Source organism: Aspergillus wentii, assembly GCF_001890725.1.
Source record: "Aspergillus wentii DTO 134E9 unplaced genomic scaffold ASPWEscaffold_3, whole genome shotgun sequence".
Lineage (NCBI taxonomy): Eukaryota > Fungi > Ascomycota > Eurotiomycetes > Eurotiales > Aspergillaceae > Aspergillus > Aspergillus wentii.
In genome coordinates, this window is record NW_024467834.1 from 1,501,316 (window position 1) to 1,524,872 (window position 23,557).

General features: G+C 47.9%; 10 protein-coding genes across 10 annotated transcripts; 5 read left to right on the forward strand and 5 right to left on the reverse strand.

Moving 5' to 3' along the window:
* Nucleotides 1-68: 68 nt before the first annotated feature.
* On the forward strand, nucleotides 69-1,796 carry ASPWEDRAFT_430953 (GFA family protein). The gene has a single exon (XM_040835951.1). The coding sequence runs from the start codon at nucleotides 527-529 to the stop codon at nucleotides 1,610-1,612; it is 1,086 nt and encodes a 361-aa protein (XP_040690511.1). The 5' UTR covers nucleotides 69-526; the 3' UTR covers nucleotides 1,613-1,796.
* Nucleotides 1,797-1,981: 185 nt separating this feature from the next.
* ASPWEDRAFT_170344 (putative topoisomerase family protein TRF4) lies at nucleotides 1,982-4,141 on the forward strand (the record flags this gene model as incomplete). Its single annotated transcript, XM_040830600.1, has 3 exons — nucleotides 1,982-2,751; nucleotides 2,809-3,499; nucleotides 3,551-4,141. 3 exons carry the CDS (start codon nucleotides 1,982-1,984, stop codon nucleotides 4,139-4,141), a joined length of 2,052 nt encoding a protein of 683 aa, XP_040690512.1.
* Nucleotides 4,142-6,806: 2,665 nt separating this feature from the next.
* ASPWEDRAFT_431440 (uncharacterized protein) lies at nucleotides 6,807-7,142 on the reverse strand. The gene has a single exon (XM_040835960.1). It carries the CDS (start codon nucleotides 7,039-7,041, stop codon nucleotides 6,865-6,867), a length of 177 nt encoding a protein of 58 aa, XP_040690513.1. The 5' UTR covers nucleotides 7,042-7,142; the 3' UTR covers nucleotides 6,807-6,864.
* Nucleotides 7,143-8,113: 971 nt separating this feature from the next.
* ASPWEDRAFT_50264 (SDR family oxidoreductase) lies at nucleotides 8,114-9,888 on the reverse strand (the record flags this gene model as incomplete). The annotated part of the gene is made up of 6 exons (XM_040837407.1): nucleotides 8,114-8,704; nucleotides 8,759-8,941; nucleotides 8,996-9,123; nucleotides 9,180-9,306; nucleotides 9,355-9,465; nucleotides 9,871-9,888. The coding sequence occupies 6 exons, from the start codon at nucleotides 9,886-9,888 to the stop codon at nucleotides 8,114-8,116; spliced, it is 1,158 nt and encodes a 385-aa protein (XP_040690514.1).
* Nucleotides 9,889-10,623: 735 nt separating this feature from the next.
* Nucleotides 10,624-12,169, forward strand: ASPWEDRAFT_26285 (uncharacterized protein; the record flags this gene model as incomplete). Its single annotated transcript, XM_040832833.1, has 4 exons — nucleotides 10,624-10,650; nucleotides 10,908-11,465; nucleotides 11,584-11,725; nucleotides 11,766-12,169. The coding sequence occupies 4 exons, from the start codon at nucleotides 10,624-10,626 to the stop codon at nucleotides 12,167-12,169; spliced, it is 1,131 nt and encodes a 376-aa protein (XP_040690515.1).
* Nucleotides 12,170-12,565: 396 nt separating this feature from the next.
* Nucleotides 12,566-13,948, reverse strand: ASPWEDRAFT_50265 (D-arabinose 1-dehydrogenase (NAD(P)(+)) ARA2; the record flags this gene model as incomplete). The annotated part of the gene is made up of 1 exon (XM_040837408.1): nucleotides 12,566-13,948. The coding sequence occupies one exon, from the start codon at nucleotides 13,946-13,948 to the stop codon at nucleotides 12,566-12,568; it is 1,383 nt and encodes a 460-aa protein (XP_040690516.1).
* A 1,082-nt stretch (nucleotides 13,949-15,030) lies between these two features.
* ASPWEDRAFT_431630 (import motor complex subunit PAM16) lies at nucleotides 15,031-15,876 on the reverse strand. Its single transcript, XM_040835965.1, has 3 exons — nucleotides 15,786-15,876; nucleotides 15,524-15,719; nucleotides 15,031-15,449 (listed from the first exon to the last, which is right to left on the reverse strand). Exons 2-3 carry the CDS (start codon nucleotides 15,524-15,526, stop codon nucleotides 15,039-15,041), a joined length of 414 nt encoding a protein of 137 aa, XP_040690517.1. The 5' UTR covers nucleotides 15,527-15,719; nucleotides 15,786-15,876; the 3' UTR covers nucleotides 15,031-15,038.
* Nucleotides 15,877-16,160: 284 nt separating this feature from the next.
* Nucleotides 16,161-18,194, forward strand: ASPWEDRAFT_50267 (PEX28-32 family peroxisomal membrane protein; the record flags this gene model as incomplete). The annotated part of the gene is made up of 3 exons (XM_040837409.1): nucleotides 16,161-16,173; nucleotides 16,303-17,510; nucleotides 17,565-18,194. 3 exons carry the CDS (start codon nucleotides 16,161-16,163, stop codon nucleotides 18,192-18,194), a joined length of 1,851 nt encoding a protein of 616 aa, XP_040690518.1.
* On the reverse strand, nucleotides 17,984-20,515 carry ASPWEDRAFT_431347 (Zn(II)2Cys6 transcription factor). The gene is made up of 5 exons (XM_040835958.1): nucleotides 20,348-20,515; nucleotides 20,065-20,289; nucleotides 19,207-20,013; nucleotides 18,944-19,147; nucleotides 17,984-18,888 (listed from the first exon to the last, which is right to left on the reverse strand). The coding sequence occupies exons 2-5, from the start codon at nucleotides 20,202-20,204 to the stop codon at nucleotides 18,396-18,398; spliced, it is 1,644 nt and encodes a 547-aa protein (XP_040690519.1). The 5' UTR covers nucleotides 20,205-20,289; nucleotides 20,348-20,515; the 3' UTR covers nucleotides 17,984-18,395.
* Nucleotides 20,516-21,230: 715 nt separating this feature from the next.
* ASPWEDRAFT_170351 (amine oxidase) lies at nucleotides 21,231-23,443 on the forward strand (the record flags this gene model as incomplete). Its single annotated transcript, XM_040830601.1, has 4 exons — nucleotides 21,231-21,545; nucleotides 21,601-22,180; nucleotides 22,240-23,148; nucleotides 23,211-23,443. The coding sequence occupies 4 exons, from the start codon at nucleotides 21,231-21,233 to the stop codon at nucleotides 23,441-23,443; spliced, it is 2,037 nt and encodes a 678-aa protein (XP_040690520.1).
* Nucleotides 23,444-23,557: the final 114 nt, after the last annotated feature.

Sequence of the window (23,557 nt, forward strand, 5' to 3'; positions counted from 1 at the left end):
CTTACCCATGATGAATGATAGATAAATGGATTATTTTCCTTGGATTTGGAAGAAAAGACGTGGTTTGTTGGTATGTGCGAGAGTCGTGGTTGAGAGAAGAGGTCGGGACGGGATGGAGGGGTAAGCGGCGGCTTTATATAGCCGCCGCCTCTTACGACTGCCATATCAGGTTATTAGCATTATTATCTCCTGCCTACGACTGACTACTGGCTAGTGTTCAACGCGAGCATGTTTCTGCACGCTGGCCACCCCGCCCCACGAAATGAGGCCAAAACGCCAATCTGAGTGAGATATTAAATGTGCATATTTGCGCAAAACAGAGCAGATGCGAGTTGCGTTGTTTCGGGAGAAATCGCTCAACTTGTTACTCGAAGGGGTATGCCACGGAGAGATATATGCCAGGAAAATCATCTTACGAGTTGTTTTTGCCTCCTGAGCTAACGTCAACGCAAGAGCAAAGAGAATCGGGCTTTGGTCTTCTGGCTGTAGTTATTATTGGTTGATTCTCATCTGGACAGGGATCAAGATGACTGGTTCTATCTCGTGCCTGTGCGGACGTGCAGCCCAGGACATTGTGCTGGAGCCATCGACAGATCACTCTATCATCCATTTATGTCACTGCGACAGTTGTCGAGCCATAACGGGGTTGCTTTGCTCCTCGTATCGCCTCTTACACACTCGTCCACAGAAACTTGAGAGTCTTGGTGAATACAACCAATCAGAGGGTATCTGCCGCTATTTCTGTAGAACGTGCGGTGCCCATGTCTTTGTTCATCTGGAGCACTCAGACCAGTTCTTGGTCGCATCGGGATTGCTTGTAACAAAACCCCCTCAACTCCTATCAATCCAGCATTGGCAGATCGGCGACACTCACGACGGAGGACTGAGCTCTTTTCTTCCTGGTGAATCAGTGGCCACGAGACCAGGATATTGTCGGCTTCATGCAGAAATACGTGCCCAAAGTCCAGCAGAAGCTATACCAGAATACCTCGAGAGTCCTGATACGGCATCAGATTCGGAGCACTATCGCATATTACAAGCACAATGCTACTGTGGGGGAGTCGAATTCCATATCACTCCACCAGATTCATCGTCCAAAGATGCATATTCGCCGTGGCCAGACCTGTTGGTGCCTTATCATTCAACATCTTCGGTGAATACCGAAGACGTGAAATGGTGGCTGCAAACAGGAAACACCAAGTATCTCGCTGGAACCTGTGCCTGCGATTCATGTCGTCTGGCCAGTGGGTTCCCCATTCAGACATGGGCGTTTGTCCCAAGGTCGAATATTTCCAACATAGACCGGTCACTCACAATGCAGCAATACGAAAGTTCACCAGGTGTGTACCGAGAATTCTGCAGTCGCTGTGGAGCAACCGTCTTTTGGCATTGTCAAGAAAGACCACGGATCATTGATGTAAGCGTGGGCTTGCTTCATGCGAAGAGCGGCGCCCGAGCTGAAGAGTGGTTAGAATGGGCTACGGGACGGGTGAGCTTCGCAGAGATGGCGCTGGAAAAGAAATTGATCCAGATGCTAGAGAAAGGCCTGAGAAACTGGAAGCAGGAAAAAGGGCCCCAGACCATCGGATCCAAATATCCTGGTGCTCTATAGCAGTGAAACATTTATTCACTGGATAGTCGGAGTAGAGAATGCCTTGAACTTAGTCAAGTTTACGGCAGGTCGAGTCAAACCATACGACCACTCTGCAGAGTGCGCGAGGAACTTAAAAGTGAATATTATGGGTTCAACCCGTATAATTCCATCATTAAATCATTGCTCTAATCTTGATAATTTCATCATCTTCACTGTATCAAAAAGTATCGCTCACCGCCTTCCTCTTCCACCGCCAAAAGCCCTGAAATTTCTCGCGTCTCCCACGGCATTTTGCTAAACTCGCCGACATCCACCATTCTTCGTTGATTTCCTTCCCTTTCCTAACCATATTTTAGCTTTTTCTTCATCGTAGCGGTGTTTTTTAAAATGCCGCCAGCCTTCGAATTTCGAGGGAATCGTGGAAACGACCGACGATCGCACCCAAGACATGAATTCACTTTTCGCTATGCGCGACCTGGGACTGCGGAGCGGCCGCTGCTAAGGACCAAGAGGGAAACCACGCCTGAAAAACTCATGCCCGAAGTCGAGGAGAAGCCCGGATTGAAGTTTGCGCCCGTGGCAAATCTTAGTGACAGTGAAGAGGCAGATATGGACGTTTCCACCGATGACGAAGACAATGAAGCATCACATCCTCGCAAAAAGCGCGCGCTAGGGCCCAACGACGCGAATAAGCCTGCTGCTCCCGCGCCCACACCAAAATGGTCCAACCCTGACCCATACACCGCTTTACCACCTCCACCTCCCGATGAATCGCAGTCGAAGAAGGTGGATGTGGTCAAGTTGATTCGCAAGGCTAGGGTTGCGGAGAACGCTCAACCGGCCAAGACCGATGCCGTGGCGACCAACGAGGACTTTATATCGCTTGGTGCTCTCGGTGATGAAGACCAAGGCAATTCGAATGCCCCAGAGAACGCGCCCAAGGGGCCTTCACGGCATCTGCAGGGGAATGACCCTGCTCTGGGGAGTCGCAAGCGAACATACGATGACGAGATTAAGAGCTATCCCAAGAAACCCGGGAAGCCGATGAGCAGGTTCTACGCGGATGGTTCGATTATTGAGGAATGGATGGTGCGGCCCTATGAATCTGGATCGCCATGGTTGAGTCTTATGGAGCCAGCGTTGCACATGGGCACAAGGTCAGTTTTCGCGAAGTCTTAGCTAAAATGGGGTTTACCTTCTAACCGGGTGGATAGATTGCACAATGAGATCCTGAGTTTCTATCATTGGGTTAAACCACAGGCTTATGAGCAGATCGTTCGAGCAGACTTAGTGTCAAGGTTGCAGTCTGCGTTCCAAACCAGATACTATGGAGTCCAGCTGCGTTCATTTGGTTCATTTGCGTCGGGGTTGTATCTTCCCACTGCCGATATAGACCTGGTTCTTCTTTCAAGCAATTTCATGCGCAATGGAATCAAAACTTTTGGTGAACGGAAAGGTCAAATCTATGCATTCTCGGCTTTTCTTAGGAACCTCGACATTGCTGTTCCCGGTTCCATAGAGACTATCGCACATGCTCGAGTTCCCATCCTGAAATTTGTGGACAGATTGACCGGTCTGAAGGTGGATCTGTCATTTGACAATGACAGCGGACTTGTTGCCAACAATACTTTCCAGCAGTGGAAGTCTGAATTTCCGTCAATGCCTGTGGTCGTTTCTGTGATCAAACAATTCCTGCTGCTTCGAGGCCTCAATGAAGTCCCAACTGGTGGCTTGGGCGGATTTTCCATCACCTGTCTCGTCACCAGTCTTCTCCAGCACTTACCGCATGGACACACAGAGTCGAATCTGGGCAGTCTTCTCATGGATTTCTTTGATTTCTATGGTAATCATTTTGACTTTGAAGCTGTTGGCATACGATTGTCACCACCAGGCTACTTTAACAAGGTGCGTTACAACCCAGGTGAATCCAGATGAGTTGATCTGACCAAATCGTAGAGAGTATACCGAGTCTACAGAGAGAACAACAACGCTCGCTTGTCGATAGAGGATCCAAACAACCCTGATAATGATATTTCCGGTGGAACGCGAGAAATTGAACTGATCTTCAAATCGTTTTCCAAGGCACATCAACTTCTCAAGGGTCGCATGATCTCCACTGCCATGTCAGGATCGAACGGAAGCAGCATCTTAGATACCATCATCGCTGCGAATTATGATGAGTACACAGAGCAACGGTGGCAGTTGCGAGAGGTGTTTGAGACCCATCCCAGATTCGCTCAATACCATCAAGCGCCTACACCACCTCCGCCCCCTGGTCCTCCACCAGCGGACCCTGCTCCCCCGCCGCCTCCATTGCCCAATTCCCCACCGCCGCAAGAACCAAAGGAGAAGCTATCCAAGTTGCAGAGAAAACAACAGGCATCTCGTGAGCGCGCTGCTCGTCTGAAGAAACTGCGCCCCGACATAGCCTCTGTGCCGAAATCCATAAGCAACGAGCAGGCTATAAGTCTTGGGGGCTACGGGACACAGTCTGAGATGGACAAAGACCTTATGCTCCGCGAGAAAGGGCTTAAATCGGCCGCATGAGACTACTAACTTGCATATCTAGTGAAATCGAATCGGTCTAGGTGTGACTTCTCTACCGACGGTCACTCCTTGTTCCCCTGTTTTGTATTCTATGTGTTACTACACGATTCTCCATGATGATGTATACCCTCACTGGTGGTGTTTTTTGTTTTACTCTCTTCTGCGTGAGATACCCATATTCGTGGAACATGTGAGACTTGCAGAGCAAGTCGGGTTTTGCTCCGATTACTCCGTACTGCATGGGTACTGAAGCAATACCAAATCTGTACAGCGCCGGAGCCTTTGTTTATGACTTATGTTTTTTGTTTTTGTTTTCCACTTTCTATATATTGTTCTCTTTTACTGCGCTACTCATTGGTGCCAGTTCCGTGACAGTTGAGCTGAGCGATTGTCTTTTGACAACTGAATTATTTAGGGGCGATTTAACGGTGCTATCCACCTATGGATAACTTTCCTGGCTAGGTCTATCTCCCGCAGCATCGAACGGTTATGGTTCAAATATTCAGGCTGACTACAGACAAACTCTGCTACGGGATGTCTCGTTTGTTGGATGGGTCGGTTGAACCCTTGCTTACCTGTTCGCCCATTACTTGGCTTGAACAAACAGACAGAGTTGAGTTAGAAGAAAGAAAAACAAATCGAATTGGTACAATCCCGGGGGACCGCATCCTCTATTCCTTCCTGCTTATTTTCCTACCTTCCACATCCTTCTCACCAAGGGAGCACTAGATGTGATTGCTTGGAGAGGATGAGTGGATCGGAAGCAGGCATGGACATTCTTTTAAGAGGACTGGGCTGCTATATCAGGGCTGGGAGTACTTTTCTGGGGGTTTCCATGTACTAACAGTGCCATTTTCATTGTCATCTGCCCGACGAAGCTATTGATACTGATTGCATGTGAAGATAAAGCGGCTGTTGGTAAGTCGAATATTGTATTCAAGACAGGTGCAATCAATCCAGTTCATCAGACGGTATACTGTTTTGGAACTATATATGCAGTAGATATTGGTCTATTTGAATTTTAGTTTTACTGTGTGGGAAGCCACAATATAAGGAGAGGATGAGGTTATACTAAGATCTACCAGTTGAGGATGTTCTGTTGCTGCTGGGAATTGTCCACTCCGTCAGAGTGTAATTAAGTATATGGACAGATAGGAAATAGCAGTTTGTAACAGGTTACTTGACAGTGCTGAATAGGTAATATATTTGTTTGTATTGTCCTTGGTTGATCGTCTCCGCTTGCTGTTTTCAGCCCTAATGCCTGGATAGTATGTCACGATGTCGTAGGCTACAGAGTCAAATCCAGGTGTGCTTTTATTCTCGGGGCATGGGGATTTGAAATTCACAGGGGCTTTAGATTATTAAAAAGGAGATACTCTCAGTCGGGTAGATCCTGAGATATCTTTGAAATGGCTGGTCTTTTTCACCCTCTGTAAAGCTGTTGGAAATGAGGGCTATGTATATGGTATATTTGGCAGAATAAAAGGATAAGAAAAGGAGCTTCGTTTGATTCGAACTCCCGGTCTTCCAGTTTTATCAGGTAGCAAAAAACAATCAGCTTCTCGATGAATGCGTGTCTAAAATAGGACCTTCCCAACCCGGGCACTGTGGTCTAAAGGGGCGAGATGCATTCCTTTAATACTTTGGGCGGATTTCTTGACTAAGACGAGGGGGGCTGCTTATTTGGAATGGACATCAAACATGAAATGCATTACTATATATGTCTATGGGCATCTGCTATTGACTGAATGGTGTTATATATCGGTGCTGGGTCATCTGTTATAGTTGATTCGATACACACATAGGAGACAACCACCTCCGCCCCACATAATAGTACCGATGACCCAAGGCCTAAGTAGTGACAGCATATACTTGAGCTCTGTGGCCTGCCATTACTATGACATCCAGCGAAGATGTATCTGTGTATTCTTTGTTCCTGTTCCCGGTCATGAAAATCGTGCATAGTTAGCTAGCTTTATAAAGAAAAAAAAATTGCTTTTGAGTACGCAACTGAAGAGTTCCAGTAGCTCAATGGTAGGGCGCCAGACTTCTAATCTGGAGATTGCGGGTGAGTCCCGTCTGGAGTAGTATCAGATCCAAGGCATACCTTGGAGCAATGGTTCTCTTTTTGGGGTTATCTTTTTTAACCTGCCGGTTTTTCCCAATAACCTTCTTCTCAACTCCTCTCTATTGCGGGGTGTAGTGGGGGATTTTTATGTTGTTTTTTGGTTGAACATACCTGCCTACTTGCAACCTACCAACAATAGACCATTACAGCACTAGCTATCGGGTTGCTTTTCGTCTCCCCAGAACGATGCGGAGAACTAGGGCCTCTAGCTATGGATATGTATACTTCTAGGTATCCAATCGGGATAAATGAGGCCTATAATAAGCATATTTGCAATTTCAGGTACAAAAGATTGGTCAAAAATGACATACTAAGGCGTCGTTGGGATAAGTGTTCTATATCATTTCAACCTGAGGCAGACAGGCATCTTTCCTGGTACGTATGCCAAGGTAGGTTGCCTGGCCAGCGTTTACTGCTAGATCTTGTTTGCTCTTGCAGAACGAACATAGACCCAGTCTACATCACCCACTGCTCTTGAATCTCTCCTCTCTGTCTCGCTTCCTCTTCTACTTCCCATCCCCCCCTTTGAACCACCTGCCAATTCTCCCTGCTGTGAGTCCCAGCTCTTTTCTACTCTCCAAGTTTTTTATTTACCTCAGGAACTTATAACTCGGGAGTCTATCGCTTTCAAATAATATAGACTCCTACTAAAATCGCGCCCAAATGACACAAAAAACAGGCCATTCCTGCCCAGTGGCTGTGGAATGACTGGTGCTGCACCGAAAACAATACAAAATGCCACAAATATGTGTACTGTATAGCAGACGGTCATACTTTCATGAAGAGCCCGAAGCAAAGCCTTTCAAAACTACGGCAAAAAGGCCTTCCAAGTGATCGCTGTTCTTGAAAAGTGGTTCTTTTGCCAAAAAGAAAGTTATATGTAAGAGCCTTGATTCTGTTTATTACTCAGATACAGAAACATCCCTAACATTCCCCAAAAAGCTACAGGAAAGCATAACACTCCCTGACTTGGAACAGCTGTGCAAATCTACCCAGACGGAAATAATACAAGGACTTTTACCAGGATCTGATGCATTATCTTGCAGAGAGATCGAAATACATGCCGGCATTTCTGCTGTTGCCAAAGGCCTCCTTGATCTTGTGTGCTCTGAGATAAAACCCCTTTAAGGTCATCAACTCTCTTGAAAAGAGCTTGATGAAATCAGACTTTAACAATATAATGATGCGCCATAGCTGGATCATATGGGGTATATAGTTTATATGACAGATATCTGAATTAGAAAATTTCTGAGACTTTAAATCGGCCAATGCGATAAGGCTTATCGATGGATAATTTGCTAACATGCCTAATCCATGATGCAGGGTTTATATGTATTGCTGCACTATTGTACACCATGGCTAGGAAATAGGAAATGGATGGTAAATTTTATCCAGCTATGGTTATTCCTAGAGGATGAGGAAAAAGATGATGACTGGTACTGGATAAGATGTAATATCCTTAAAGCTCTCTTCTGTGGACCCTTTTCTACCTATTATGGCATGTTAGAATGCACAGACATTGCAGAAAACTAACTAAATACCAGGTGAATTTGGGCTTAATGCCGTGTCTCTATTACTTCAAAGTGTGATGCTTATATCATCCTCAAGAGTGCATGCTACTATAGGACCAAGCAACTCCCCAGATGTGCAAATTTGACATTGGGCGACTTTAAATCCAGCACAGAAGCACGAGATTATAAAAATGAGCGCGCTTTTTTTCAATGCAGCCTTGATTATGGCACTGGGAAATGAAAATGAGTTATGGCCTATCAAAAACGCTTTGTTCCTGAACACAAAAGACAACAGGGACAATCACCCCTCGAAGCCCCTTTCCGATAAACTGTCTATTGCATCAATTTGACTATAGCATAATATTTGCTCTCCTGACTATCAAACGCAGTGTACCATGAAGTAGCTGTGTTTATCTCTTCTTCGAATCCCAATTCCTTGGCTCTCCCCAAATCGAACGGTCTATCAAAACCCATCAACCGCAAAATGACCATCCTTCCCCCTGTATTATGCATGCCCTTGTAAATGACATCCTCCTTCAGCTTCTTCTCACGGCACAATTTCCGAAACTTCTCCCAGTGTCTGCCAATATACGCGGTGGGATGCAAACTGGAATCGTCGGGACTAGCGCCTTCTAGGCTAAAGTATGACGCCAGAATCGGCCAGCGCTGTGACCAGGAAGCGGGCGTTGCGCCATCTGCAATGTTAAAGGCTTGGGTGTGAACCTTGTCCCGTAGCTGAAATGAAGCATGGATGCAGAACCGGGCAATGATGTCTTGGTTGGAGTCGGTGAAGAGGCGGCAGGTAGTTTCATTGCCTGGGAATGGGACGCGAGCTCCATCACCCTCAAGAGCGCGGTATAGTCCCTGGTAGATGCCCATGGTTTGGGCCATGCAATTGGCGTTGCCTAAGGGAGTGATACCGACCTGGTGGGATGTCAGCCAAAATTTTATGTACAAAAAGGAGACAGGGCGGCATACAATCACATCAGGACGGACTTCGCACCATGCCCATGATTTGCCTGCCGATAGCTCATGGAGGAGATCGACTTGGTGGTAGTAAAAGAGGTCTTTGGCATATTCTGCCGACAATCGAGGGAGGTCTTCTTTCAAAGGCACTTGTCCACGGAAGGGGAACTTGCCGAGAAGATGCACGCCATATGCCTATGGATGATCCAGTTAGCAGACGGCCAGAAGACGGGTGAAAGCAGAAGCAACCTTTGTTCCTGTAATTAGTGTAACAAAAGATAGCTTGGGAGAGAAAGTTTCGAGTGTTTGTACGGCCTTACAAAGCATCTCCTTGTTCATACGACATTCATCCACGGGGTCGTCGCTCGCGCGATATTCTGTTCAATTCAGGGTCAGCGTATTGACCAGCGGCAACATGCAGAGATAATCTTACCAGCATAGTGAACATGACTGACTGTCTCTACAGAGGAGACCTTTTCTGTCAAAGACTTGGCTAGAGCAACATCGTCCTCTGTCAAGAGATCAATGCCAGAGATGACTTGCAAGCGACCATCGACCGGCTACGGAGACTCGTCGGCCGTGAAAGTCCCATTTGCAACCGCGGTGACCTTGATGAAAGTGTCATTCGAGGGATATCCAGAGAGTAGTTGGTTGACCAAGGACCAACCGTTGATTCCTGAGCAGCCAAAAACTACGGCGTGGTGGCCGCCGTCCTGACTCTGGGCTGTTGCATTCTCGTGGAGGGCTATCCAATGAATTATGATTGACTAGCAGTTGCAGTGGCAATGAAGTAATGACGCTTAGGTTTCTTCTCCAGTGACCAGCTAAGGCTATGTCCAGCACATCGAGATCTTCCAGAGTTCGTCCCAGAGCGAGTGATGCAGGTTATGCGGTGCAGGGGAAATGCCTCCTATCACTGGCCAGAGACATTGCCCGATCGTGCCCCTGTACGGCATCCTGGAGATACCTAGGTACCCTCTCATCCCACCTTCTTTTAGTTTTCTTTCCCTTTCTTTTCTTCACTCATTATCTCCTCCGCACATGCATGCAGACGCAGAAACACGTGTTGGAATCACCTGAATGTAATCGAAAGGCCTAGTTATGGGCATTCGGTGCGTACGCACTGCGGTCTGCGTATCCATATCAAATATCGTGCCTTTCCCTCTCCCGTTGGGTCACGGCTCTCTCTCCACCCTCCACCGCGAAGGAATGGACAGTTCAAAGTGGTTCAAACCAGCCCCGTTCATAGGTTAGCACCGAGTCAATATAAACGATAGCCGAGATCATCAACCTCAGTGACTCGAATTGGACTACCACGGCTCAGGATCACGCGTCGGAGCACAATCACACCCTTCACGGTTCTGACGCCCAACCTACACGCCAACAACCTGGTAGTGGCTTGCCAGAGACACTCGGAACGCACCAGCAAGGGTTTAATTATTTGACTGGATTATTTGACAAGTATGTTGGTCTGCCACGTGGCCTACGAATCGTGATCAGGCTGGCTACGATCCCAATCCCCATTGATCGCCCATGGCCCTTAGCGACCTGTCCTTGGCTTCGTGGTGAGTGAAGCAGTATAAAAGCGTGTAACAGGATTTACTGAATATATGATTGAGGTTTCCAGAGCAGAGATTATCCTTATCAACTTCGTGGAACAGGGCGGATATGCATGCAATATCATTCTCCTAGATCCCAGACAGCTCTGAGGCTGGCCTGGTGTATTGATATTAACTGGAAATAGTATTCTGATTCTCTGCTGTTCTTCCTAAAGAGCAGAGTGAAAAAGAATAAGAACTTCCCTGCGGCAACTGAGGCTGCTGCTACTGAGCCTTTGAATCCCTCCTTATCGACCCAGCAATTAATAGTCGATCTCGATGAGCTGCCGACTGGATATTATTACAGTAAGAACTTCATTGGCTCGCTGGTTGCTGTCTGTTTGATGGCAATTAGTCTGTACCTGGGTTATACTTTGCTATAAATGCCGACTTGGGTATGGTAATCATGATAATTGAAAAAAGACTGCATGTCCCATACTAATCGCATCTAACCCCTTTCAGGGCCGGATCCAAACTACACCTTGATTACAACAGTTTTTTGGGGTATGAACCTAGTTCTTCTAATAGCCCTCTTGCTATCCATACTCACCTGGATCCTCTAGGTTGCTATTCTTCTTGTTGGTCGCTTGGGTGACATATTTGGTCGTAGATACTTCCTCATCGGTGGACAGCTCTTCAACAACGCGCGCCCGAATGTGAATGCAGGCGTCTTCGTTACTATATTTCCTTTTGCCGCATTTGGGGTAGCCATTGCCCGGCTGTTTATTACTAATACACAACAGTCATGGCGTTGGAACTACTACTTGGACATCATCAGTTGTGGTCTTTCAGTCATTCTGCTAGTGCTGTTTTACTTCCCTCCTGGATGGGATCTAAAGCATGAGGGCGTGGTCCGGACGGTCGAAGTGAAGAGATTCGATTATACCGGATCCATCTTGTACACTACTGGGTTGATTCTGCTTCTGCTTGGACTTTGTGAGTCTCCATGGTATAGTGAGTTCAATGCAGCAGACACTGAGATATTTTTTCTAAGCCTGGGGTGGTACCACCTACCAATGGCAGTCTATACATGGAATCGCTACGCTCGTCATTGGGTTCATTTTACTAACTTTTTGATGAAGGTTATCGGGCACACAAAGTATCAGCTCATCATCTCAACAGTAGGCATTATGGCATTCTCCGGGGGTTTGGCTGCGATTAGCCACAAGCACACGGTGTTGCGGTATGAACCACTTTTACCCTGCATTATTCCAATAGCCCTAACCTTCTATCTTCCAGTTCAACGCAATTGGTGGCTTTGCCGTCGGCTATCTTGAAATAATCACAATAATCATGTGCTCTCTCTACTGTAAGCCCGAGGACATTGGCCTCGCCAGTGGTTTTCTCGGGTCTGCAAAACAGATTGCCGGAACAATTGCAAGTATGCCGTTAACTTCTCTGGTACAAACACATTCATCAAGCTATCCTGATACTTCAGCCAGCTGCCATCTATATTGCCATTCTCAACAACCAAATCGCCGCCAATCTTCCTAGAGATGTCTCTGCAGCAGCACTAGACGCCGGCCTTCCCGAATCCTCTCTCACAGATCTCGTGGAGGCTGCCTCGGCTGGAAACGACTCCACCATGGAAGCCGTCCCCGGTATCACAAATGATATCATTGCTGCTGTCTCCGACGTTATAAAAACCGCATATTCGCAGTCAGTTAGTACCATTTCTCTGGCTAGTATTGCGTTTGGTGGCGCATCTTTCATCACGGCGCTGTTTTCTGTCTCTGTGGATGACAAGCTTGATGACATTGTTGCGGCTAAGCTCTCGCATACTGGAGATAGTACCCAGGCCATTATTGACAGTGAAAAGGGCTAACGGTGAGGGGCTTGATGTCCACGCGTAGAATGAACATGCATGGTATAATATAGTTAAACCTGGTTACGGTTGAAAACAAGCCCTAGGGTAACAAGCTGGTTTGGTATATATCCAACAAGCATAAAATTAACCAAGAGAGACAGAAATGTCAAGGGGAAAGTGAAATCTTTATGTTCTATTGAATACCCATAGTAGTCGATGTAATCAATTGAGAAACGTATAGTCCAGGTGACTGAGATTGTTAGGTAATTGATCACCCTACTATCAGGTGGAAAAATAAAATATATGTACAATCAAGAAACCTATTCAAATATGCACGACTTTCTGTCAAGTCTTTGTTCAATGAAAATTCATAACAAACGTCATTCGCATCGTAAACCTTGGCTCCATATCAAATCATAGAGCAACCTCAGCCGGAGCTGCAGAGTCTCCGTCCACTGCATCCAAAGGCGGAGTGGGAATGTAACCGTTGCCTTTCTCAAAATCCTCACTATTTCCAGCCAGTGCTTTCAAAGTTGCCATGTGCTCCGCTGAGAGTGAGTTGACGAAATCTGGGCCAGGGCTGGGCCAGGTGAAGTCAACCCAATCAGGTCCTAGAATGGACTGGATCTTCTGGAAGTGGGCTAAAATGCGACTGCATCTAGCCTGGGACCAGGCGCGGTCTGTGATAATCCCCTCCGAGGGGGTGAGGATGGCTGGGGTTTGGTTGGTGGTTGGAACAGTAGGTGCGAGGGTATTGTTGAATTTATCATCGTTATCATCTTCGCGATTCTCCAATCCGTCAATTACACTGCGCCAGACCCGCAAGGTCTCGTTCAGCTCGTCTTCATTGCTCACACCCATGACACTGACACCCAACCGTTCGCCAGTGCCTAGATTGATGGCGGAGAGAAGGCCCGGATCGGTCTGGGCAGAGGGTGCAAGAGGCGGACCCAAAGCTCCAGCCTTTGCGCCTTGGTGCAGCCAGGACTCGAGCGCGAAGCGAATGGCAACGCCCTCCAGTTTTTCGTCTTGTTCGTCGACCCACTGGCCCGCGCGCTGGATGGCGGCGCGGAGACCCTCTGGCGCTGGGTGGAAATCTCCCATGCCTCCAATTGGGACACCCACGCGTCGGAGAAGTCCCATGCCCAGCGGCGAGGCATTGGGGATAACGTCCACTCCAGCCGCCAACAATCGGGGCAGGCCTTGGGTCAGCAGGCGGGTATTCTGCAGCGTGAAGTTGGCGTAGGACATGACCACATCGAGCGGTTCACCTGTTTCGTGAAGGACCATCTCTGCCATATCACATAGCACATCAACCGGGTAACCAGAGATACCCACGTAGTGGATTGTGCCTTCGGAGTCGCGAATGCGTCGCAGCTCGCGAACGGCCTCCAGCACCTGTGCGGGGCTCACAAACTCGACGTCATGACAGTAGACCACATCCAGGTAGTCAGTGTGAAGCCGTCGTAGACTACGACCGATACTGTATCGCACCCATTCCGGCGAGTAGTCAAACGATGCCCCTCCCTCTCGACCGACCTTGGTGAGCAATCGGTATGTGAAGCGGGGGAAGTTGGATTGGACGAAATCGGTGGCCAGGGCCCGACCCAGGAGTTCCTCCGCGGGGCCGTAATAGGGCGAGGTATCAAAGGCACGGACACCGCTAGAGAGGGCGCGCTGGACGAGTTCGTTGGTAGGAAGGGAGTAGGGATCTTTGTTAAACTGCGAATTGAATGTTGCCGTGCCCATGATGAGCGGGGGGAGATCGGCCGATAGCGGCACGGAAGGACGACCCATTGTGAGGGGAGGTTTGTAAGGTAATTCAAGAAAAAAGGAAGAAGAAAAAAAAGAGCAACACAGAACAAGTCTATACGAAGCAAGAAAAGAATGAAAGAATGAGTGGATGGATGAGAGTGAGAGGAGTTGGCTGGATGAAAATTGCGACGGGCGATGGCGAGGCCTTTGGATTTCTAACCACCGGACGAGGTTCCACTCCGAATGGCGCCATGGCCAGCAAATTACATAGTTCTGGTCTGAATGAAGATAAGGATTGTTCGAAAAATATCCAGAAGTGATATATCCTACTGTCTGGTAATCTAGACAATAGATGATGATGGTGACTGTTTGGATGCTTCGGTTGTTTGTTGATCAAAAGGCGGTAGTTAGTGGCAAAGGCAAAAAAAAAAAAAATCTACAGCCAGGAACCAGGGGCATTCCGGAGAGCCATGTCGCCAGGGTCTAGAAAGAAAAGATGCTGCATTTGTACAGGAATTCAAGATATCTCATCTCCGTTATCACCAAAGCAGGAGACAAGAGAAATAAGGACAGGTCATCACATATGGTACTTATGATACACGAATCAATCCTTTCGATGAGAAAAAGGACCAAGAGTGGAGAAGAGATCATGTAAATAATCAAGACGACTAAAGAAAAGAAAATAATAGAAAAGACACGCGGAGGAGAGAAATGAATTTCCATCTCCATCCTCCCATTGCCCCATGCCATTATCCGCCCGTCCGGAGTTCACTCCTTCTCCCAAGTAATGTACAGAGGGAATCTCACCCAGATTAGATCGATAGAGATAGGTCGAACCGGACGGACGTAGTCGAGGATATCAGGTTCGGAGAGGTATCCAGACACTCGAAAGTTGAGGCAGGGGGCAAAAAGTAAAGAAATCTATGATTCTCTCCGTCTCAAATGTTGGGAAATACCAAAAACGCCATGCTATGCTGCGAAAACCGAGGGGAGGTAACGAGGAAGGTCGAAGATGTTGTGTTCTGTTTTCGTTCTTTGTATCTGACGGAGTGGCTCCGATCGTGTAGGTTCGATTCGAATCGGGTCGTTGGCCAGGGTCTCGACAGCTTCGGATAGAGGGAAAGAAGGCGAATCACCGGTCCTTGTACACCTTGGGCTTCCATCCCTCCTGTAGCTCCTTGTCATGGGCGACCTTTCGTTCCGCTTGTCGAACTTCCATTTCTATCCGTTCCCGAGCCCGCAAAATTTTGCTTTGGAGGTAGAAACTACCCCCTTTCTGGGGGTCGTTCAAATCGAACAGCTTCTTGAATCGTTCCATGACCTGCTCGACATTGGCCTCACCACCCTGTGGGGGCTTGACATTCAAAATCTTGCAAGCCTCATCGAGAGTCAAGCCAGAGGCGAAGGCGTTTCCGCCCGAACCCTTGCCCTTGTTCTGGGAGGCGTACTTGGAGGAAGCAGAGGCCTGCTTGTAAGCCTCTGTAAAGGCGCGACCGAACACACGGGCGCCAGTAACGACGACTTGGGTGACAATACGATGGGCCTATAGCGAGAAAAAGACAAGTCGGTCAGTTTTCAAAGCGATCTGGTGATATATGTCTTCAGGGACTTCCTTACCATCCTGAGTCGATTAAAGAAACCACTGACAACTAGATTGTCGGAAGAAGAAGGAGACAAGAAAGAAAAGGATGAGAGAATAGAAAAAGGAGGATGGGTAGCCCCAAGACGGGTTGGTCTGCAGTGGTGATGCTTTGGATGGCGATGGAAGCAGACGGAGAAGCCCAAACCCAATGACAGCGGCGAAAAATTTCGGCTGCGGGTTTTTTAGTCGCTTTTCGGGTGGCCTCAACAAGAAGAGTATGGGTGTTGTGAGAACTACCTGCTATTTATTTATTATTGTGAGGATTAGGCTTCTGATGAATAAACATCTACATACTTGATTCACATATAGAGTATATATCAACAGTACGACACCTATGCGCAGTATTTGTTGGAGTACAGCCTGTCGTGGTCGAGTCACATGTTGAATCACGAGAGCTTCATTCCTCCGCGGTTCTTCCCCCGCAGGCGATCTCTTCTTTTCCAGTCCGATGCTGTCGGTTCCTGGAATGACTGAAGTCTGAAGGGCTCCTCCTGTTCGTCTCTTTTTCTAGTTCTTCTCCTCCTCTTCTGCTTCTTCCTTTTGTTCTTTCTTTCTCCTCTCCGTCACACCGCCCGCAATGACCTTGCTGGATGTCTATGACGTTTCTGTTGGATGGCAGCACTCGGTACGTTCTTCCCAGTTCGGTTCTCCTTGTTTCTATCCCCAACTTGCCAGCAACCACGACCGGGGATTATTAATGCTCATACCCAAGTGAAGAAGAAGAAGAACGTCTCTGGTGCTGATGCTGGGACAGAAGATATTCCGTGGATAGATTCCATGGCCCCCTCATCATTATCCCAGGACCATGGCTTTCAGCCTGACAGCCAACCGCCAACGGTCGCCGCTTTCTCTCCCACCACCATCTCGGGCTCATCGTTGACCTCTAGGCAACGCTCTAGTATCATCGTACATCGCAAGTCGCCTCTGTTGGTCGCTACGCCGCCGCCCGTCACCCGTGCTCTCGCCTACTCCCATCCGTTCATCTTACCCTTGAACAAGCTGCTTGGCTTGTTGACATGGACCTCGGGCGACCCATGGCAGAGCTTCCTCTTTCTAGCAGGGTTTTGGACTGTGGTTCTGTATAGCGATGCCATTATCCTCTGGACAGGGCCAATTCTGTTGGTGCTTGGTCTAATTCTGGGCATGTACTGGAGGCGCTACTCCCCCTTATCCTCCAGGGCTGTCGATAAAAGCCACCAGAGAGCGGCTTCCGATACAACTCCTCATCATAAGAGCTTGGATGAGATAGTTGATACTTTGAGGACTTTTACTACCCGATGTAACATTCTACTGGAGCCACTGGTCGATCTAACCGATTTCTTATCGACTCAGAGGACGGCCACGTCTGCAACCACCAGGCCTGCTCTTACTGCTTTGTTCTTCCGAATTCTCTTTGTGACTCCATTATGGATTCTCTTAACATTCCCCCCAATCTATCTTATAACTACACGGCGTGTCATCATGATCATAGGCACCCTCATGCTCACCTATCATTCCCGACCGGTCAGAGTGTCGCGTGTCATTCTGTGGCGATCATTGATTGTCCGCCGGATCTTCTCCGTTATAACAGGACTTTCTTTCTCGACTAACGTTGGTGGGGACGATAAGGTGCGAGCATCCAAGACGCAGGGTCCTGGTCATGCTGTAGACATCGCAACCAGGCGGCGCGGAGGCTCGTCTGGCGTCCGATTTACGTTCATCATATATGAAAATCAGCGCCGATGGCTTGGAATCGGATGGACCTACTCCCTATTCCCGTCTGAACGTGGTTCATGGACCGATGAACATTTGAATATGGTACCGCCCAAAGATGAATTTGAATTGCCCGATGTACAAAGTGGAAATGCGGAGTGGCGCTGGATCGATGGCGGTGACTGGCGTATTGATGGTGCCGATGATTCGAGTATGAAATCCGATCCCAAATCGTCAGATGGCGGCGGATGGATATACTATGACAACAAGGTAAGTATTTCTGCAACGCAGTGGCTAAGATGAAATATCTAACTGATCCGCCAGTGGAATGACGGCCGTCGTGGCCAGGATGGTTGGGACCGGTATACCCGCCGCAGAAAATGGTATCGTGATGCCGAGCTGGTGGAGATAATACCAGAGACCGAGGATCCGCCCACAGAGACGGCCTCCAATCTGACCCAAGCTCTGCAAAACGAAAAAGCATCAAGCAGCGGTGCGGATGCATCCACAGTGGATGCAGATGCCCAAAGTCTCGCCCCGTCTTCCAAGGCACGGAAAAGACGTTGGTTTGGCGGTTCGAAGAGTGTAAGCGACAAAAATAGCAGCAATTCTGCACCTCCGACCTCAAACAATTCCTCCGTGGACCTCGGGAAGATAACCTCTGCCACCAGGGACGACCCCAAATCCGGACCAACCGCGTCCAGGCCGATTAACATCCAACACGCCCGCAAATCATCCAACATCCCCGGCGCCGCCAGTCACAGCAGCAGTGCAGGTCGAGAAGGAAGTCTGCATGGCAGCGGGACGAATAGTGACAGCGTAAGCGTTCGAAATAAAGAGATTCATCAAGCGCAGGATCGTCTCGACCGATGGGGTACTCGAGCCACGGGCGGAACCGAGAGGGCAGAACGTGAGATGGGACTGGGTGACGAGGTTAATATGGGTTTGAGTTGATATACCAAAGCACAAGCGTGGAGTACAGAATATAATTGGAGTTTGCATTTGTTCTTTGTTTCCCTCGACATCAGCCAACCAGGCTTTGAATGATATTTTTACTTAAAAATTATTAATGCATCATCGTTAAACATGTTTATGTTACAGTATCTTCAAGTTTATCCAGAGAATGAAAGTCTAGTCCAACTGCCATGTGAATCATCATGCCAGTATCAAATCCCATTGCAATTGCTCTAGCACATCTAGCCAGTGCATCCCACTCCCCTTCCACAAAACAGTCAATAGCTCCTTAGCTCGTTTGACATTCCCAATGCCAAAATTTCTCTCCAGACTACTCAGTGACCGAATGACCAGATCTCTCTCCGCAGAAGTCTCACTTTCACAGCCTGCTATGAAGAGCGGGAATGTCAGAGCAGAGTATTCACAGTGAGCGTCTAGTGGAAACGATTCAACCCGCGCCAAGCAACGCTGCAGGGCCTCAGTCTTGGACAGCGAAACAAACCTCGACCATGTCGAGGGTAGTTTCTGGCTGCAGTCTTGATTCATCTTTTCCAGGGTGGAATGGAGATAAATGTACGCGGCGTCGCGGAAGCAATCCGCCACCATGCGGAGGCGAAGAAGGCATGCCTGTGTGATTCCCTTGGGTAGGATGTACTGAGTTGTTGTATGTGTCCAGTTTCGAAGGGCCTCGTCTCTGATGGTAGTGTTAGCTCCATCGGCTTATTTTTGATGACTTTCAGGATACTCACATCATATTAACTTCCAATCCCACGGAAAGGGAGTCACTGCCTAGGAAAGGTAAATCTGCGATTTTCGCGCAGATCTTGATAATTTCCTCGGTATATCCGACATAGGTATCCAGTTTCGTGATGCTGACGGTGTCGGAACTGGATATGGTGCCATTGATTTGTCCGCGGTTAGTGATCTTGGCCACATTGTGCGCATACATACAACTATCACGAGTCATCAGCTTGCAGGATCTAGATATTCTAATTTGGGTTGGACTACATACAGCCCCCATAGAAACTCTGCCGTGTCTCGATCCAGCGAGGCAAGTCCTCCGCGAGCGGTTACCAGTTTTTGTAAAGCATTTAGGTGCACTGCCCACTGCTTCACACTTCCGCGCACGATTTCGTATTTGCAGAGAAGAGCAACTGTTAGAATAGCTTCGTCGGGGAAGACACCAGCGGAACACCCTGCCATTGATGTCCGAAGCCCTTTGATGGTTCGAATATAGTAGTCGGCTGCTGTTGTCTGGGCATCCATGCTGTTGTAAGAGCGATTTGCCAAGTGTATTGCAGAGACAGCACAAACGGCCTTCATGAGCAGCGGCGATGACAGGGCCCTGGGGATTAACAATGCTCGTAAAGGATTCTCGTCGCTCTCCAGGTTGGCTAGCAACTTGGAGCCTTGCTCCATGTGATACTGGAGGTAATGTGTTTCGATATTGGACAGGTGACTGATATGTTTGGCGGGTTTGGGGATAACGGATAGGTAATCCAGGTGCGTAGTTTTCGTAGATTCATCATGTTCATCATATTGGCGGTTTGTATTGCTTGGGGAGTATATCTCAATAGCACCGTCATACTCGGACGGAACTGGAGAGGGAGTGGAAAGACAGGTGGATAGAGTGAAGCTGGGAGAGGGCAACGACTCTGAAAATCCTCCCGAGTAAGCAGGCGATGATGGCGATGGACTTATCCTCCGTCGCTTCGGTGCTGGACTGTGTTTGAAGACTTGCGCAGATGGGTTTAGGGGTTCTGCCCACATTGAGCTATACCCTTCACAGGTTCGCCCTAGCCTGTCGCAATTGCGACAGCTGTTTCAACTCGGTTAATGGTGATCACTGAATACACTGAAAGCACCATACCTAGGCTTAGTTTCATCGCATCTCTTTCGACGCTTTTTGCAAGTCAAGCAACCTGATCGAGTCCACCTCGAGCCCTCTTTCTTGCATCTTTTTCTTGTTTGAGCGGAAGAGGTGTCTGAGAAGTCGATGATTTGACTCATGTTGATAACATATTATACTATCACATTATATGTACTCAATCCTGTGACATAATGGGAGATAAGATAGGCGAAAGGGCGATAGTGACTGGGAAACGACATGGTCAGCATAGACGAACAAGTGGAGTGGTATGGGGATACTGTACTTAGTCTAAGCCGAGGTGCGTCACGACAGCTAAACAACGTCAACAAGACACTCAAACCGCAGCTAGCAGGTAGTCTGATACTCCCAAAACATCCTAGAGAAAATCATGAAACTGCTGGTTTGGCCCTGATCGAGAAATTTCCTTTGTCGAAGCAGTCGACCGGTTGGAGTCACGAGGGGAGAAACACGCTAGTTCCTTTACGGCAAGAGATACGCCCTCTTATCAACGGAATTTCTTCTTCCCCTCATTTTTCCCCACGTCTGGAGGGAATCGAAGGCAGAAAGGCTCGAAGAGAGAGGGACTTTTTTGCTTTGAGATGAAGATATCGCTGGTATACGATTGAGGATTTTGGGGATAATCCAATTGCTTTGAGGTATCAATTATAATCAATTATATCCCCTATCTCCTTCACAGCAGTCTAGTCCACTGCTCAACCCATGAAACTGCAACCCACACTACATTCAATGATGTTTCTGAACTCTTCGATTGAGATACCTGGGATCGGCTAACTTGACGAGATTGAACCACATTTGATCTTTGTCTTTCTGATGCCTGGTCTGATAGACGACGAGGCTCACGAGAATGCGACATTTGGTCGATCCACCATCGCATGCCGACCCACACGTGGCGGTAACTTGTCCCAAAATGGCATGTCCATCCAGACGGTGCTTGTATAGAGAAGACAGCACCACAGCTGCCGTGGATCACAGTATGGTAGCTATCTTTCGATGGACTCAAGATGGATCTATTTAAACATGACCTTTGCCCCTTGAATCTCGTTTGGGTATTCAACCTAATCAGTTTCTTTCTCTTCAATATACCCAATTGCACGTTGCAATCTTTTCCGATACACATCTCTTCTCCCTTCTCATAACCCATCACAATGGCATTCTCAACAACCCTCCATCCTTTCGACCCAATTACCCCTGGCGAGATTCAATTGGCGGTTCGGATTCTAGAGGCAGCTTTCCCAGGTGTTCCTCTACGACAAAAGCGCATTGATGTCCAAGAGCCTATCAAGAGCGAAGTCGTTCCTTATATAGAGGCGGAGAGGTTGCGAAAACCTCTTCCAGCAAAGCCAACTCGCCTTCTTTTTGCTTTATTCCACCGCCTCGATAGTGGTGCTTTCTACAAAGCATTAATAAATGCCGACAGCAAGTCAATTGTTTATGCGAAAGAGCTTCCCAGAGAAGTGCAGGTGAGAATCTTATCAGCTTGTCTTAATTCTTTTCATAGCTGACCATTTGTGACAGGGACCCGTTGATATAGATGAAATGATCGATATTGAAAAGCTCTGTATGGAGCATCCGGCAGTCAAGGCAGAAATTGAGAAGTTGAAGCTTCCCCCGGGCATGGCTGTCTGCAACGATCCATGGATGTATGGATCAGATGACCCAACCGAAACTCGACGACTATTCCAATGCTTCATGTACATGGTTGCGGTTGATCACCCTCAGAACAACCACTACTCTCTACCCTGCAAGTTCTCTCCTGTGTTCAATGGTCTTACACATGAATTGGTCCGCATGGACTATCTTCCCGGTGGATCAGACGCCCAAGTGATGGAAACACGGCCGTGGAAACCTGTGAATACAGTCCAATACGCCCATGATCTACTAGATGAACCACTCAGACAAGATCTTAAGCCCTACATTGCTCAGCAACCTGAGGGACCCTCGTTCTCGGCAGACGGCAACTCGATTTATTGGCAAAAGTGGCGATTCAGGGTGGGATTTAACAACCGCGAAGGTATGGTGATTTACAACGTGACATATGATAATCGCAATATATTCTACCGTCTTTCAGTCTCGGAGATGACGGTTCCATATGGAGGTGAGTGTTTTTTTTACACAGACAGCTTGTTATTGTTTTTTGCTGACACACTCATCTAGATCCTCGGGCGCCTTACCACCGAAAACAGGCTTTCGATGTTGGTGATGTCGGATTCGGTCTCAATGCCAATCAGTTGTCTCTGGGATGCGACTGCCTGGGTCACATCAAGTATTTCGATGGCTACAGAACAGATGCCAAGGGCCAACCGGTGCTTTTGAAGAATGTCATTTGCATGCACGAGCAAGATAATGGTATCCAACACAAGCACACCAACTACCGTTCAGGCGCCGCAACTGTTGTGCGCAACCGCCAGCTTGTTCTTCAGATGATTTGCACTGTTGCAAACTATGAGTATATTTTTGCATACATCTTCGACCAGGCCGCCAACGTCGAACTTGAAGTCCGTGCTACTGGAATTCTGTCAACGGTTCCCTTTGACAATGAGAATGGAGCCACTGTTTCTTGGGGCACCAATGTTGGCCCTGGAGTGATGGCACCTTTCCACCAGCACATGTTCTCTCTGCGGATTGACCCAGCCATTGATGGGTTCAAGAATACTGTCTACTATGAGGACAGCGTTCCACTCCCCGAAAATGAGAATAACCCCTGGCTCGTTGGGTATACAACAGAACAGACTGTCCTAGATAAGTCTGGAACCGCAAACACAAGTGTTGACCGCCACCGTGTGTTTAAGATTCGCAATGATAAAATTACCAACCCGATTACATACAAACCAGTGGCATACAAGCTTCAGACTGCCCCCAGCCAAATGCTACTGGTCAACAAGAAGGCAATGGGTTACCAGCGTGCAGAATTCGCCAGTAAGCCCATCTGGGTCACCAAGTACCAGGACGACGAGCTATACGCAGCAGGCGAATTCACCAACCAGAGCAGACGCGCAAATGGCGTTGAGACATGGGTCCAAAGGAACGACACCACCGAAAACGAAGACGTCGTTTTATGGCACAGTAAGTACTATTGGACATTCGCTTTTGAAACTTAAATACAGCATAACTAACATGACTGGCAGCATTCGGTCTTACCCACAACCCCCGCATTGAGGACTTCCCAGTAATGCCAATGGAGCGAATCAGCGTTATGCTCAAGCCTGACGGTTTCTTCACCAAGAACCCAGCCTTGGACGTGCCGCAGTCAACACAAGCTTTCAACAAATCTACGCTTCACCCCGAAGCTGTAGCCGTGGATAGCTGCTGCTCTAGTGCTGGGGGAAGTAGAGCTAAGCTTTACAGGCGTGTTGAATAGATTATGTTAGATGCCCATACTGTTCATAGATACCACTGTTACCAACATATATGAAACCATCTTCAAATCTAAGTTCCTGTGAGATATATTTGAAATATATTATTTGCAATAATG

Excerpts from the sequence above, each read along its gene's own strand:
- ASPWEDRAFT_431347 (XM_040835958.1), bottom strand. The coding sequence starts at position 20,204 with ATGAGTCAAATCATCGACTTCTCAGACACCTCTTCCGCTCAAACAAGA. Across the intron at positions 20,014-20,064 it reads TGCGATGAAACTAAGCCTAG|CTGTCGCAATTGCGACAGGC; the intron begins GTATGGTGCTTT and ends GAGTTGAAACAG. Across the intron at positions 19,148-19,206 it reads GCAGAGTTTCTATGGGGGCT|TTGTATGTATGCGCACAATG; the intron begins GTATGTAGTCCA and ends GACTCGTGATAG.
- ASPWEDRAFT_430953 (XM_040835951.1), top strand. The coding sequence starts at position 527 with ATGACTGGTTCTATCTCGTGCCTGTGCGGACGTGCAGCCCAGGACATT.
- ASPWEDRAFT_431440 (XM_040835960.1), bottom strand. The coding sequence starts at position 7,041 with ATGACCGTCTGCTATACAGTACACATATTTGTGGCATTTTGTATTGTT.